Source organism: Ranitomeya variabilis, chromosome 2 (genome assembly GCF_051348905.1).
Source record: "Ranitomeya variabilis isolate aRanVar5 chromosome 2, aRanVar5.hap1, whole genome shotgun sequence".
NCBI lineage: Eukaryota > Metazoa > Chordata > Amphibia > Anura > Dendrobatidae > Ranitomeya > Ranitomeya variabilis.
Genome location: NC_135233.1, coordinates 717,051,645 through 717,068,203, shown reverse-complemented (window position 1 = coordinate 717,068,203; position 16,559 = coordinate 717,051,645). Strand labels below are relative to the sequence as shown.

The 16,559-nt window shown below is 42.1% G+C and overlaps 1 protein-coding gene across 1 annotated transcript in view; it reads left to right on the top strand.

The window, feature by feature from the left end:
• Positions 1–16,559, top strand: part of LOC143807683 (amine sulfotransferase-like) — a 269,962-nt gene that overhangs the window by 184,804 nt on the left and 68,599 nt on the right. Inside the window, exon 4 of the mRNA XM_077289511.1 lies at positions 6,305–6,399. Within this exon, the coding sequence (XP_077145626.1) occupies positions 6,305–6,399 (95 nt within the window). The remainder of the gene's footprint in view (positions 1–6,304; positions 6,400–16,559) is intronic.

Genomic DNA, 16,559 nt, shown 5'->3' with positions numbered 1-16,559 from the left:
CGGTACTATCTGCTGGGTCATGCCAATATTCAAAAAAGGGGCAAAAACTGAACTCGGTAATTATAGGCCAGTAAGCTTAACCTCTACTGTGGGTAAAATCCTGGAGGGCATTCTAAGGGATGCTATGCTGGAGTATCTGAAGAGGAATAACCTCATGACCCAGTATCAGCACGGGTTTACTAGGGACCGTTCATGTCAGACTAATTTGATCAGCTTCTATGAAGAGGTAAGTTCCGGACTGGACCAAGGGAACCCAGTGGACGTAGTATATATGGACTTTTCCAAAGCTTTTGATACGGTGCCACACAAAAGGTTGTTACATAAAATGAGAGTAATGGGGATAGGGGAAAATATGTGTAAGTGGGTTGAGAGCTGGCTCAGGGATAGGAAACAAAGGGTGGTTATTAATGGAGCACACTCGGACTGGGTCACGGTTAGCAGTGGGGTACCACAGGGGTCAGTATTGGGCCCTCTTCTTTTTAACATATTTGTTAATGACCTTGTAGGGGGCATTCAGAGTAGAATTTCAATATTTGCAGATGACACTAAACTCTGCAGGGTAATCAATACAGGGGAGGACAATTTTATATTACAGGATGATTTATGTAAACTAGAAGCTTGGGCTGATAAATGGCAAATGAGCTTTAATGGGGATAAATGTAAGGTCATGCACTTGGGTAGAAGTAATAAGATGTATAACTATGTGCTTAATTCTAAAACTCTGGGCAAAACCGTCAATGAAAAAGACCTGGGTGTATGGGTGGATGACAAACTCATATTCAGTGGCCAGTGTCAGGCAGCTGCTACAAAGGCAAATAAAATAATGGGATGTATTAAAAGAGGCATAGATGCTCATGAGGAGAACATAATTTTACCTCTATACAAGTCACTAGTTCGACCACACTTAGAATACTGTGCACAGTTCTGGTCTCCGGTGTATAAGAAAGACATAGCTGAACTGGAGCGGGTGCAGAGAAGAGCGACCAAGGTTATTAGAGGACTGGGGGGTCTGCCATACCAAGATAGGTTATTACACTTGGGGCTATTTAGTTTGGAAAAACGAAGACTAAGGGGTGATCTTATTTTAATGTATAAATATATGAGGGGACAGTACAAAGACCTTTCTGATGATCTTTTTAATCATAGACCTGAGACAGGGACAAGGGGGCATCCTCTATGTCTGGAGGAAAGAAGGTTTAAGCATAATAACAGACGCGGATTCTTTACTGTAAGAGCAGTGAGACTATGGAACTCTCTGCCGTATGATGTTGTAATGAGTGACTCATTGCTTCAATTTAAGAGGGGACTGGATACCTTTCTGGAAAAGTATAATATTACAGGGTATATATATTAGATTCCTTGATAAGGCGTTGATCCAGGGAACTAGTCTGATTGCCGTATGTGGAGTCGGGAAGGAATTTTTTTCCCCATGGTGGAGTTACTCTTTGCCACATGGGGTTTTTTTGCCTTCCCCTGGATCAACATGTTAGGGCATGTTAGGTTAGGCTATGGGTTGAACTAGATGGACTTACAGTCTTCCTTCAACCTTAATAACTATAAATTCAGACTAATATCTAACCATGCCCCACTTAGATGGATGAGGGAAACAAAGGGTAGAAATGCTAGGGTCACCCGTTGGTTCTTAGCCCTGCAGGACTTCAGTTTCCATGTGGAACATAGGGCCGGAAAGCTGCACGGTAATGCGGATGCCCTATCAAGAATCCCTTGTTTAGTGGGGAAAAGTGCCAAGCCCCACGGCTTTAGGCAGAGGGGGGAGGTATGTAGCATGGCTAAAGGGTGTGTAGTCGACGGGAGGTATGTGCCACATAAGTGCCTTGTTGCTGTAATGTAGCCCGGAGTATTTCTTTATTGTATATAACCATGTATATATATCTGCTTCAGGACCTGTGGTGATGTCAGACCACATGGCTAATCATGTGATGGGTTACTGGGTGTGGTTAGCTCTATATAAGACAGGCAAATGCTTAACACAGGGGATATGTGTGGAGGTGAAACCCTCCTGAGTGTGTTAAGGCTACAAGAGTGAGCCTGGTGGACTGGACACTTTGTTTTTCTTTTCCTGAACTTAAGGCTATTTTGTTTGCTGTTATTTTTCCATGTGGTTTATGAGGCAATAAACCCTCTGAACTTTAAAGGAACGTGCCTCCTGAGTGTCAGCCATTGCACCTGAGTGAGTGAAATCCCTACAATATATATATATATATATATATATATATATATATATATATATAGTCGCCAGCTTGGGTATAAATATATATGTATGTTATAGACTGCAGACTTGTGTGTGTGTGTAATAAATACCCTTTATTGATACACCGTTTTGTCTAAGTTAGTATATAGTATAAGGAATAGATAACAGTTCGTGTATAGTATAAGGTAAAGATAACGTTGTGGTATTAAGTGGATATTAATTATTAGTAGTCAATTTGGCGTTAATAGTTGATATCGGACCTCAAGAGAGGTGCAAAGAGAGTCCCCCTTTGATACTATAAGTTTAGTAATTCGTAGGAGGAAACCCTGTCCTTTTTACATACAGCAATGATTGCTTTTTTGAGCTAAATATAGATATTTAAAAAAAATGTCTTGTGATGTAATTTCCTGGTTTAACACCTTTTTCATTCTAGTGCAGTAGCATCAGGGTAATGGGATTAGGGTCGGTGTCAGCAGTGTCGCTGACACCAAGCTCTAGGTTTAGTAATGAAGAGGTGTCAGTCAGACACCCTCATTACTAAACTGGTAAGTAAAGAGTTAAATAAACATACAAATATTGTCACCAGCCCATGTAGGAGCATTGACAGAATTAATCTACATAGGCTGAAATCAATTAGCAACTGTTAATTTTAAAACAAAAATGAAAAAAAAACACAAATTTCATGGGGTCCAGCGTAATTTGCATAACCAGCAGAAGGAAAGATGAAGGCTGAGGGCTGATATTAATATTATGGGAAGGAGCCAATAGTGATAAAGGTTCTCAAGCATTTAATATCAGATCACAGCTGTTTGCTTAGCCTTTACAGGCATACTTACAGGGGGACCCCAGAAAAAGATTTATGTATGGCCCCCTATAAAATCTAACCAGCAAAGGATAAACAGACAGCAGTGGGCTGTAATAGCCTAAGGAGGAGCCATGGTTATTGGCCCCCTCCCAGGATAAAAACATCAGCTCTCAGCTGCCTCAGAAATGGTGCATCAATAGCATGCACGAAATCTGGTGCTTAGCCTCACTCTTTCCACTTGCCTTGGTGCGGCGGCAAGTGGGGTAATGGTTGGGGGGCTGTTGTCCCTTTTGTATTGTCAGGTGATATCAAGCCCAGGGGTTAGTAATGGAAAGGCGTCTATAAGATGCCCCCATTACTAGCCCCATAGTGATAAAAAAAAAACACACCTAGAATAAAATCCTTTATCTGAAAGAATGACACAGACTCCTTTATTGAATCTAAATTAAACCATAGTCGAACACCTAATCCACTGAATCCAATGTCCCCTGCAAATTAAATAAAATAATAAACACCTATATTGCTCACCTGTGTGCTGAGAAGATAATCCATAATGTCCCACGATGATCCTTATGACTTTGAGACATATGACTTTAAGGACAGCCGGCTACACACTGACAAAGGAGGTAATCATTCAGTGTGTAGTGCTGAGCTGCCGTGAGAGAGTTCACCGGAATTCACCAGCTGATGAGCCCTGGTGATCTCACGGCACGACCGGTGCGTGAGAAAGTTTTTACGCAAAAGTGGTGCCGTAAGTGAGGTCACTGGGGTACATCAGCTGAGCCCTATACACTGCGGGAGTGATGGTGCTCCTGTCAGTGTGTAGCCGGTAATAGCAGTCACATCTATGAGATCGTCGTGGGACACTCTGGATTATGTGGATTACGGCGGGCAGGAGAGTATATGCTGGTTTATTATAAGAGACAGGGGCATCGAGGATTGGGCATTAAGGTGAGTATATGTTGTTTTTTATTTTATACTTCTTTTAGGAGACAAGGGCTTGGGGGATTGGGCGTTAGAGAAGTATAATGTGTTTTTTATTTTTATTTGAATATGTATTTACGGTAATTATTTTACATGTTTGCTTTTTGTCTTTTGTTTTTTTTAAGTTTAAACACAGGCACTGGCTGACGAGAGACTACTTCTTCCAACATTGGCGACTGCTATCATGGTTTTCAGTGAAAGCAGACATAGCCTGAAGGGAGTAGTAGTTTCTCATCAGCCAACGCTTGCTTACTTGTGGTAAGCTTCGTACCGCGGTTAAGAGTAGCTCTGTGTTACCGCCGATCAGAACTGCCATACCGGTGTTTCCCACGCTGTCACACAGATGGCAACCATAGGAAGTCCTTAAAAACTCAGCAAATCCAGAGCTAATCTGCAAATATTTTTAGGCCTGCATTTTTGCTGCAGATTTGACTGACACAATTAAAGTCAATGGGTGAAATCCGCAAAAAATCTGCACAAAGAATTGACATGCTGCAGAAAAAAACGCACTGCAAATACTCAAAGGAAAATTACTGATCATGTGCACAGCACTTCAGGATTCTCGTAGCAAAACGCACCGTGTGCACACAGCCTGATTTTTTGGGTCAGTATGATTAGAGGCATACCACATTTATGTTATTTGTTTTATGTTTTGACATTTTACCCCCCCCCAAAAAAAAATTGTTTTTGCATCTCTATATTCTGAGAGCTATAGATTTTATTTTTCACTAATGAAGCTGTATGGCTATTGGTTTTTGTGAAACAGGATGGCATTTTCAGCTATACCATTTTTATTTACATTAGTCTTTTATCACGTTTTATTCCATTTTTTGGTTGGCGCTTTGATGAAAGCATAATTTTTTGCCTCGTTTTTTTTTTTACAGTGTTCACTGAAAGAGCTAACTAGTGTGACAGTGTGTGTTTTAAGTTGGGTGTTTCCGGTCACGGCGATACCAAATATATGTACTTTTTTTGTTTACTCTTGTTTTTACATAAATATACATATTTATTGGTATATTATTGTTATTTTTTGTTCTTTATTTTATTTTTATTTTCATATTTTAACAATTTTTTTTTTACTTTTCTACTTAGCTCCTTTATGGGACTTTAGCATTTATTACTCTGATCACTATATATTATGCATTATACCTGCCAGTGTTACATTGACAGAATGCCTTTTAGATCATGCTGCTGTTATGGATTAAACAGGGCATTTTTGCTGGCAGATCCAGAAGTCATCATTTGACCTCGGGTTGCCATGACACGATCGGTAGCCGGCGATAACATCATGGGGGTGCTGATGGGACTGGAGAGTTCACCCGTTCACCCCTTCTTTGTCCCAGACTTCAAAATGCTGCAAACAGTATTCATCATGGCATTTAGAGGGTTAAACAGCCAGAGCTTGGCTATCACTGAAGCTGAGCTACTGGCGGCGATCCTGTGGGCGTCACCAGGACATACCAGTACATCCAGTTGCAGGAACACATTGCAAAATAGGACATACCAGTACGTTCTATGTTATGAAGGGGTTAATGTGGTTATCCACCTTGAGGTAGAAAAAACTTTCAGAATACTGTCAAATAAAACCCCGAGGCAACCCCCACATGTACTTATGCTGGCTATCAGATGTAAATCATTCAGCTGTGGCAAGAAAAACAAAAACTCCGAGCACTAAAAAATACTGAGAGGACCCCCGAGCATGCTCGAGAAATCTCGAGTAACGAGTATATTCGCTCATCACTATTTATTATTCATTTTAAAAATAATAAATAATCTTTTTTAGATTCTAGCTTCCTTTTTTTCAGGAAACAACACATGTACAGAGCCACAGTTGTATCTCAGGCCTATTGTTTTGTGTAAAGGTCATTGTGAAGCGAGAGGGAGCAGAGTCATAGGTGTTACATGTCATTGTAAGCCTGCCACTGATAAGGAACCTTGCTAAAAACCCTTCCTGAAAGGATAGAGAGAATGAGTCTAAAAAAAAGTCCAGTGGCCGCTTGGAAAATTGCAGTATTACTAATTTTTGGGAGAGGGGTTAAATAGAGAAGATGACATGAAATAAAATTTGCCATTTTGTTTAAATACATATAACATAGAAATGTGATTTTGAACAAGAATTCATTTTCTGATAATGGTTTCCCTCTATTGAATAATTTACAATGGAAAAATCTAATTTTTGCTGGTTTCCTTTTAATTTATGCCTGATAATGTGATAACTTAACAACATGCATACTTTAAATTGCACTGCAAAATTTTATATATGGCTATTAAAATTCTATAAACAATACCTCAATTTTGTGTAGTTCTAGGTGGCTCGTGGTTTGATCATATTAGAGACTGGATGACACATAAAGATGAATTCAACATTATTTTTCTGACATATGAGGAAATGGTCAAGGTAATTAATAGATTATTTTCTAACAAAGCAGGTTTTATGGTATTTTTTGGCCTAATTTCACAAATATTTGTGAAAAGATATAGCAAAACTGTGAATACATTCTAATTGACTTCGACATGTACAATTGAATAGGATTTACTCAAAACTCATTTACTTCAAGGCATTTATGTATAATTGTTCAAAAAAAACAACCCAGTATTTAAGCCTTTTTGCTAAAGGATAATACCCTTCTTAAGTTTCTAGGAAAGGAAACGGCATTTTGCCTAGTATGCCAAATCATTATTTTTATGGCTAAACAACAAAGGGCAGGGTGCACCACAGTATATATTTCAAATGCAATTATAATAATCACAGGGTGCTACTAACGCATAGGAATGCGGAACAATAACTGGAGGAAAGCATATGTAGAAAGTGCACACCCGAGGAACAAAAAATATCAAAAACTACTTTATTATCACCAAAGCACAAACATGATTAAAAACATTTAAAAACAACGATAACACCCCCATCCATGTACAATAATACATCTATGTGACCCTAGGAAATGATACCATAGCAACATAGGCACTCATAATGGAAGTGCAATATGCATGAATAATGTAAACAAACACCAAAAAGTTATCATAAGGTCATAACAATCCATCCATAAATAATAAAATAACAATCAAGTCAATATATTTGGCTGAGTGCACATACCATGGACCCTAGAATGTGGACGTCCCCACAGGTGTAAGCTCAGTGTCTGAGAAAGATAAAGCAATTGTCCAAAGAAGGGGGGTCACATAATGTGACAGGAAGCCATCCTAAATCCCTCACGCATGCAAAATAGCACTATACAAACTGGAACAAGAGCGCAGAAAAGACGTATTATAGTGGACAAAGTTATAATCCAATATTAAATGCCTACAATGTCAAATAGATATGCTGCGCTGCAAAAGAGCCAGGGTAAATACAGTGCCTTGCCAAAGTATTCGGCCCCCTTGAACTTTTCAACCTTTTCCCATATATCATGCTTCAAACATAAAGATACCAAATGTAAATTTTTGGTGAAGAATCAACAACAAGTGGAACACAATTGTGAAATTGAACGAAATGTATTGGTTATTTTAAATTTTTGTGGAAATTCAAAAACTGAAAAGTGGGGCGTGCCCTTAACTTACGGTAATACTTTATTGCGCCAACTTTTGCTGTGATTACAGCTGCAAGTAGCTTGGGGTATGTCTCTATCAGTTTTGTACATCGAGAGACTGAAATTCTTGCCCATTCTTCCTTGGCAAACAGCTCGAGCTCAGTGAGGTTTGATGGAGATCGTTTGTGAACAGCAGTTTTCAGCTCTTTCCACAGATTCTGGATTGGATTGAGGTCTGGACTTGACTTGGCCATTCTAACACCTGGATATGTTTATTTGTGAACCATTCCATTGTAGATTTTGCTTTATGTTTGAGATCATTGTCTTGTTGGAAGACCAATCTCTGTCCCAGTCTCAGGTCTTTTGCAGACTCCAACAGGTTTTCTTCAAGAATGGTCATGTATTTGGCTCTATCCATCTTCCCATTAATTTTAACCATCTTCCCTGTCCCTGCTGAAGAAAAGCAGGCCCAAACCATGATGCTGCCACCACCATATTTGACAGTGGGGATGGTGTGTTCAGGGTGATGGGCTGTGTTGCCTTTGCGCCAAACATATCGTTTGGCATTGTTGCCAAAAAGTTCGATTTTGGTTTCATCTGACCAGAGCACCTTCTTGCACATGTTTGGTGTGTCTCCCAGGTGGCTTGTTGCAAACTTTAAACAACACTTTTTAAGGATATCTTTGAGAAATGGCTTTCCTCTTGCCACTCTTCCATAAAGGCCAGATTTGTGTAGTGTACGACTGATTGTTGTCCTATGGACAAACTGTCCCACCTCATCTGTAGATCTCTGCAGTTCATCCAGAGTGATCATGGGCTTCTCCTTGTTTGAGATGAAAGTTTAGAACGGCGGCCGGGTCTTGGTAGATTTGCAGGGGTATGATACTCCTTCCATTTCAATATGATCACTTGCACATTGCTCCTTGGGATGTTTAAAGTTTTGGAAATCATTTTGTATCCAAATATGGCTTTAAACTTATCCACAACAGTATCACGGACCTGCCTGTTTTGTTCCTTGGTCTTCATGATGCTCTCTGTGCTTCAAAAAGAACCCTGAGACTTTAACAGAGCAGGTGCATTTATACAGAAACTTGATTACACACAGGTGGGTTATATTTATCATCATTAGGCATTTAGGACAACATTGGATCATTCAGAGATCCAGGATGAACTTCTTGAGTGAGTTTGCTGCACTGAAAGTAAAGGGGCCGAATCATATTGCATGCCCCACTTTTCAGTTTTTGAATTTCCACAAAAATTTAAAATAACCAATAAATTTCGTCCAACTTCACAATTGTGTTCCACTTGTTGATTCTTCACTAAAAATTTACATTTGGTATCTTTATGTTTGAAGCATGATATGTGGGAAAAGGATGAAAAGTTCAAGGGGGCTGAATACTTTTGCAAGGCACTGTAGCTAGAAAGTCCCTAAGTCAATAGAGAAAATGGCAGCAGTGAGCCCCTGGATGAAGGGAAGAAGATGGATGGCGTAGAAAGATGGGAGTGTGGGAGAGCCCCACCCGTATCGCTGCGGTGCAGCTTTGTCAGGGGAAGAGCCAGCCAGTGACTATTGCAGTCTTTAAGTATTTAATTTTTTAAATGTTTGTCACTATTGCTATTAAATAAATTAAAATTATTTTTATATTACCAATATTCCCTGTCACGTTCTCATTGGTTCGGGTCTCTATGTTGGGAGCTTTGGTTTCCTTTCTTTAGTGGTTTTCCACTATAAACTGTGGCACATGTGGTGACCCACTAATTATATTGTATATTTTATCTTTTTAATTTATCTACTATTTAGGTGTCACTACTGTGTCTTTTACCAGTCTTTAAGTAGAGGCAAAAGGAGTTAAGATAATTAGAAAGCTGGTTACCGCTGTGTCAGGAATGTGTTACTCAGCCACACCTGAATCAGGAACATGGCGCCGAAGCAGGAAGTAAAGCTGTACATGGGGAGAAGAGTAGAGAATGACTGCATATGCGCCCGGTGCCACAACAACCTGGGAAATACCAGGATTAAAAGAGGGCGCGTGCGCTGTGAAGAGCAGCGTCAGGATTTAAAGAAAGGTGTGCGCAGTCATCATAGCCAGATGCTGGGAGAACGAGTCCCAGCGTCTGGCTTGCTGTACAGCATGGTCCCTATAGTCAAAGTACCTGAACATAAAGGCAAAGGGGTCACCTAATAAGATGGAACATGATATGCTGTAGGATGCCAAGGGTATAAAATGCAAATATTGATAGACTACCACAAATGAGCAAGAAATAAAGAAAATGGAAAAAGGAAAAAAAAAATGTGTGAATGAATATATATGTGAAGAATGAATGCAAAAATAAATGAGTAAATAAAGACAACAATGGATGAAAAAATAATAAAATAATGAATATATGGACAAATTAGAGAGTGAGTATCAAAGCATGTACAAAGGAAGATTAGATAAGAGAATGTGGATGACAAAATAAACAATGACATGGCAAATATGCCATATAAAAATTGAGAAATAAGGAAGGGGAAATTGCTTACATGTTAGAAAAAAAACAGACATCAATCATATAAGTTGCAAAAAAGACCAAAATCTATTTATTAAGCGAAGACATGCTGCGGATGGCAAACACAGAATAAAGTTTTTTAGTTAATTCCTGGTCTCTAAGAATAAGGGACCAAGTAGCATGTCAGATATTCAAAAAGAAAAAAAAATCCTCCTTCCTCCCACCATGTTGAGTGCCCTGAGACAACTGATCCCACAATTGGACACTCCGAAGAGCTGTTCAGTTTTCCCCTTAAAGATTCTGGACTCTTGGACGGTCATCTTGAAGTGGGGCCAGATGAGATCGCATGTAGCGATGCCCAAAGATTTGAGCAGCCACGGTCACAGGAAGGCGATGGTGGGAAAGTGTCACAAGAGGTGGAAGATAATGAGACACAATTGCCAGAAAGTCAAGACGAGGAGCAGCGTGCGGATGTGGAAGGATGTGGTGGATGACCTAGTGACTGACCCAACCTGGCAGGAGGACATGCAGAGAAAGGACAGCAGCACACATGGAGAAGGAGGCATATCACCGCAACAAGCAGGAAGAAGCAGTGTGGTGGCCACAGACAGAAGGCGTTCATCCATTCCTCGTAACACCAACATGACATAAGTTGCCATTCCAACTGTTAGATCTTCCCGAGTCAGGTTATTTTTTAAAGACTCTGCCGTTAACCCCAAACAGGCCATTTGCAGCACCTGCCATGTCCGCATCAGCAGGGGTCGCAAAACTACCAGACTGATCACCACCAGCATGATCAGGTGCATGGCAGTAAAGCACCCGACTTTGTGGGCCATACCCCAGGGTCCAGGAACACTGTCTGCAGGTGACACCACTGATTTGCGTATAAGCCAATCCCCCGTCCACCGTGCATGTAAAGATGCCTCTAGCCCTGCACCTGTTGTTGCCCACAGTCAAGCAGCACCATCATGAAGCACGTCCATGTCCTTGTCCCAGCACAGCCTTCAGTTGTCTGTACCCTAGTCATTGGAACGCAATAGGAAATACCCACCCAACGCCCCACAGGCCACAGTACTAAATTCTAACATTTCTCTTCTGCTTGCACTTGAAATGTTGCCTTTTAGGCTCGTTGAGGCGGAAGCTTTCTGCAACCTGATGACTGCGGCCGTCCCAAGGTACTCAGTCCCCAGTCGCCACTATTTCTTCTGGCGTGCCATACCAGCATTACACCAGCATGTGTCCCACAACATTACCCGTGCCCTCAACAATGCTGTTACTGGGAAAGTCCACCGAATCAAGGGCATGTGGACAAGTTCTTGTGGGCAGCGACGGTACAGCTCACTGACGGCACACTGGGTTAACATAGTGGAAGCTGGGACCCAGTCGGACCTTGAGATGGAGCACATCCTCCCCATGCCGAGGGTTGCGGGCCCTACATCAATCAGGGTTTCCCCCACAGTCTACAGCTCCTGCACCTCCTCCTCTTCAGCCTCCATCTCTGAAATCAACGCATCAGTCAGAAGCTGGAAGCACTGCAGCACTGCCTCAGCTAAGTGGCAACAGGCTGTGCTGAAGCTAATCTGCATAGGTGACAAACCGCACAATGCAAAAAAGTTGTTGACAGTGCTGAACGAGCAGTCAGATATTTGTATAACACTGCTGAACCTACAGCCAGGCATGGTCGTGTGTGACAATGGCCAGAACCTGGTGGCAGCTCTGAGGCAAGGAGAGCTCACACACGTACCTTGCCTGGCCCATGTGCTTAACCTCGTGGTTCAACATTTTATAAAAAGCTACCTGGTGCTGCCGGATCAGCTAGTGGAAGTACACCATCTGTCTGCCCATTTTAGAAAGTCAGCTACAGCTTCAGCCATCTTTGCCGTGCTTCAGTAGCGTTTGCAGCTTCCAGCTCACCGACTGGTGTGTTATGTCCTCACGCATTGGAACTCTACGCTGAATATGTTGGAAAGGATTTGGGAGCAAAAGAGGGCAGTTGTTGACTACCAACATCAACAAGGCCGCCGATATTCCGTTCAGACTCCACACATAAGACCTCAGGAGTGGACATGGATGTCAGACATATGTACCATCCTCCAAAACTTTGAGGACTGCACCAAGATGGTGAGCGGCGATGATGCCATAATTAGCATCACCATCCTGCTTCTCAGCATTCTGAAAACCTCTCTGCTCACAATTAAAGAGGATGCATTGCAGGCAGAGCATGAGGACATGGAACAAGGAACCATACATGGGGATTACACTCAGCCTAGCCTCAAGTCTTCCCAACGTGGATTGTTAGGCAATGAGGAGGAGGAAGAACAGGAGCTACTTTCATGCACTATAGACGGTACTACAAGCACAGCAGTGATACCGTCTGTTCAGCAGGGATGGCCTGAGGACAGGGAGGAGGAGGATAAGTATGAGGACGACAGCATGGTAAGTCATTCTGTTGGTGAGGACACGGAAGTCTTGCCTGTTAGCAGTTTGGCACGCATGGCTGACTTTATGTTGCATTGCGTTTCACGTGACCCTCGAATTATAAAAAATTATGGTGACACTCATTAGTGGTTGGTGACACTTCTAGACCCATGCTACAAGGATAACTTTCAATCTCTTCTGCCAGAGGCAGAGAGGTGTACTAAAATGTTGCAGTACCAGAGGGCCCTTGTAGCGGAATTACTTCCCATGTGAGAATGGTGTCAGCAGACGTCAGAGTTTGTTGTACAACCAAGGAGTCCAAGCAAGGGAGACAGAAGTACAATCCAGCTCAGGCAGGGGAACAATGGCAAAGTTCTGGGACAGTTTTCTCAGACCCTTCCATCATGCTGGCACAGAGGCAAGGGGTGCTGTCACAAGAAGTGCAATGTTTGGGAAGATGCTGAGGGAGTACCTTGCAGATCGTACAAACGCCCTCCGTGATTCCTCTGTGCCTTTTAATTATTGTGTATCCAAGCTGAACACGTGGCATGAACTGGCTCTCTACGCCTTGGAGGTCCTGGCCTGCCCTGCTGCTAGAGTTCTGTCAGAGAGGGTTTTTAGTGCCGCTGGTGGAATTATAACAGATAAGTGCATCCGCCAGTCAACTGAAAATGCTGACAGGTTGACTCTTATAAAAATGAACAAGGGCTGGATTGGGCAAGATTTCTGTACACCACCTAGTGAAAACAGCGAAACATAACCTGTAATACTGGTCAAGAAAAAATGTGGCCCTGCACAGCCTCTGAACTGAGCGCAATGTATAAAACAAAGTCAATTGTGGGTGTTTTTTTCTCTCTGTTTGCAACTTCAGTAGCTGGAGGTGCTCGCATGAAAAACAGGCATTCCAGTACAAATACAAAAGAAGATATGCGGCAGCACTCACCAGATGACGTGGTTCAGTCCTTTATTGAAGATAAAAGATTCATTACAGCGTGTTCACGGCACGGGGGAGTACGGACATGGAGGAAGTGAGCAGGGATCGACAACAGCTGTTTCGCGCTATTCCAGCGCTTCTACAGGTCTGTGTAACCTGTAATACATTGTCTTTTTTGTGGAGGTGTATTGTCATGCACCTCTCCCCAACCACACATCCACACATGGCTCTCCGCTTCCTGATTTTGTCTGTTTGGTGTTATCCTCCTCCTTATTCTCATCCTCATTATCCACAACCAGTACAACACCAGGGTGAATGTATTCCATGATGCAAAAGTCACTCAATTTTTGTGCAAGGGTGTTTTTCAGATGCCCGTTACTAATTAGAAACCAAATTAAACTCCCCCAAGGGGAACGGTCATTAAAATGAGATGTACGTATATTTTTCCCATTTATTCTTATATATTCCAGTTTTAATATCTCTGCACCGTCCTTTTATGATGCAGTGCATACCTCTACAATATGAAAATATTGAAATACTATTATATATTTTTTATATCCCTGTCTCTGAGCTGTTGCTGGAGACAAGCATATCTCGCTGGACACAATCTGGCATCATCTTCCATCCTCTGGAACTCTCTGCCCCAACACGTCCGACTATCAACCACATTCGGATCCTTCAGACGGAACCTGAAAACTCATCTCTTCAGGAAAGCCTACAGCCTGCACTGACCCCGCTGCCTCCTCATCACTACCGAAGCTACCGCCTCACCAACACCGGAGCTCCTGCAACCCCCAACCTACTGTCTCCTTCCCCATAATCCTGCAGAATGTAAGCCCGCAAGGGCAGGGTCCTCGCCCCTCTGTATCAGTCTGTCATTGTTAGTTTGTTTACTGTAAGTGATATCTGTAACTTGTATGTAACCCCTTCTCATGTACAGCACCATGGAATCAATGGTGCTATATAAATAAATAATAATAATAATAATAATATATATGAACGTGTATTCGCCCCTCCCTTTTGTCATTTACTTTCATCGGTGTATTCACATCCTTTTTTTTAATTTCAGTATGATTTATCTTTATGCCTCCTCATTCTCCATCACTAGATCACCAGGCTTAACGTATTCTGTGTCGCTACAGGCAGTCCAATTTTTGGCAAGGGTGTCTATGATGTCCATAGTATATTTTTAAAAAATGTATTCCCCTTGGGGAAATGTTTGTCAGCCCATGCACTGCGTGTGTGGGCATTACAAGTCTAGGAGGCACACTCCTTTACATTGTGTCTATTTTTTCATGAGGCCTTCAGCAATGTCTCCTCATTCTCCACCACTAGATCACCACGTTTAACGTGTTCTGTGATGCTACAGGCAGTCCAATTTTTGCCATGCCTGTTTATGATGTCCATAAAAGATTTTTTAAAAAGGTGCCCCCATGGTGAAATGTTTCTCAGCCCATGCACTTTGTGTATGGTCATTACAAGCCTAGCAGACCCGCTCCTTATCATTGGGCCTAGTTTTTAATTGTGCTAGTTGGGCAGGGGAGTCTATGTGCACATATCCACATAACTGCAAGGCTTGCATGCACTGTATGTGAGTGTATAGATCTCCCTGCATACATCAAAAGGCTCCATTACTGTCTGCTGCTGCGCATTTTATATATACCTAGCTGCAGTTATCTGTGGCAATTTTTTTTTTTTTTTTTAAGATTATACCTGCTCATTTTGTTATAAAGCAATCTATAGCCTCCTTTTTTCGACATTTATTTGCTTGGTCACGCTGCTGACTACAGCAAGGTGATTGCAATACAACAGCATGAAAATATAATTTTTTACCTATTTTTTGCAGGGCCCAGGCATCAGATGTGAGTGGGCCTAACAATCTGTCCTTTCTTTTGGGGTACTATCTAATATTTTGCAGTGTCTTATAACATTTTGGACACCATTTTGCTGCCCCAAAAAACTTTAGCTGGCCCCAAAAAAGTAGTTGCATAGTTCTGTCTGCTAGCCTTGTTCTACTCTTTTTTTCTTTTTTAAAAAATTCACCAAAAACCCCCCCAAAAAGTCCTTGACTTCAACCAACATCGCCCGGTTCATCTTGATGCGCATTTGCTGTGTGATCTTGAACAGGTTTTGCAGAAGAGCGCTCGCCGCATCCTAATTTCTCCAGTTGTAAAAGAGCAGCCAGTTATTCATATCTCAGGGGCTGATCAGGACGGGACCCCTCTGCTCTCGCAACCAATCAGCAAACTGTGGATTATATTCAGCAGATTTGTCTTTTAGCATGATTTATTTCCGGAGGTGCAATTCTCCCTTCGAAATGTAGCAGTTCAGTATTGAAATTCAGCCCCCAGTCATGTAGCTCTTTCTGAATGCTCTCATCCTTGTGTATGTAGTTCATGAACTTCCCAACTTTCCGCTCCCTCTGTTCTGGTGATAAGCGGGTGTGAACGACCAGATCTTTCATGACGTTGAAGTCGTTTCTCATTTTGTCTGTCAGACCTGTTAGGTTACAGAACTCTGGCACCAGTATTATGGCTCCGTCTGTGACTCCCTGTTACGGCCTCAGGGGATATTAAAGTTTAGCGGCTGGATCATGTCTTTCACTTGTTCATTGTATTGGTTCTTATAGTAGTCCACAAAGCTGATCTCGCTTACATCTGCCTTCTTGAAGGTGGATGCTGTAGTCATGTTCCAGCTGATCTCATCTATACATTAGGTTTTAGTGTTGGAATTGGTGAGGACGATCTGTCCGATCAGCTCATTGCAGCAGGCGTCCTGGAATCTCTGAGGGCTACACGAAGAGTAGAGGCTGCTCATGATGTCGTGCACAGTCTCGATCCTGAGGACTTTATGGCTAACATTAATGCTCAACATGACGCTGGACTCGTACTGGAGGATGGAGGTGGAAAACCCCGGGCAGATGGCGAGTCGGTGGACTCTGACTTCTGTGGCGTCGCTCGGGTTGTAATAGTTGCATTCTATCTGCTTCATATACATTGTCTTCAGGAGTCTTCGGGAAATGATGTTATAGAAATGGAAGCAGGTGGGCGAGGTTGGTGGAAGCTCGCTGGTCAGGGTGATTTTTGTCCGCACGTTCTCTCCATTTCAAGTTTGGCTGAACATCTCAGTGACCTTATTCAGTCTTTTTGGTAAAAACAACATGGTTCCATCAAACACCCACGTCTTCCCGAT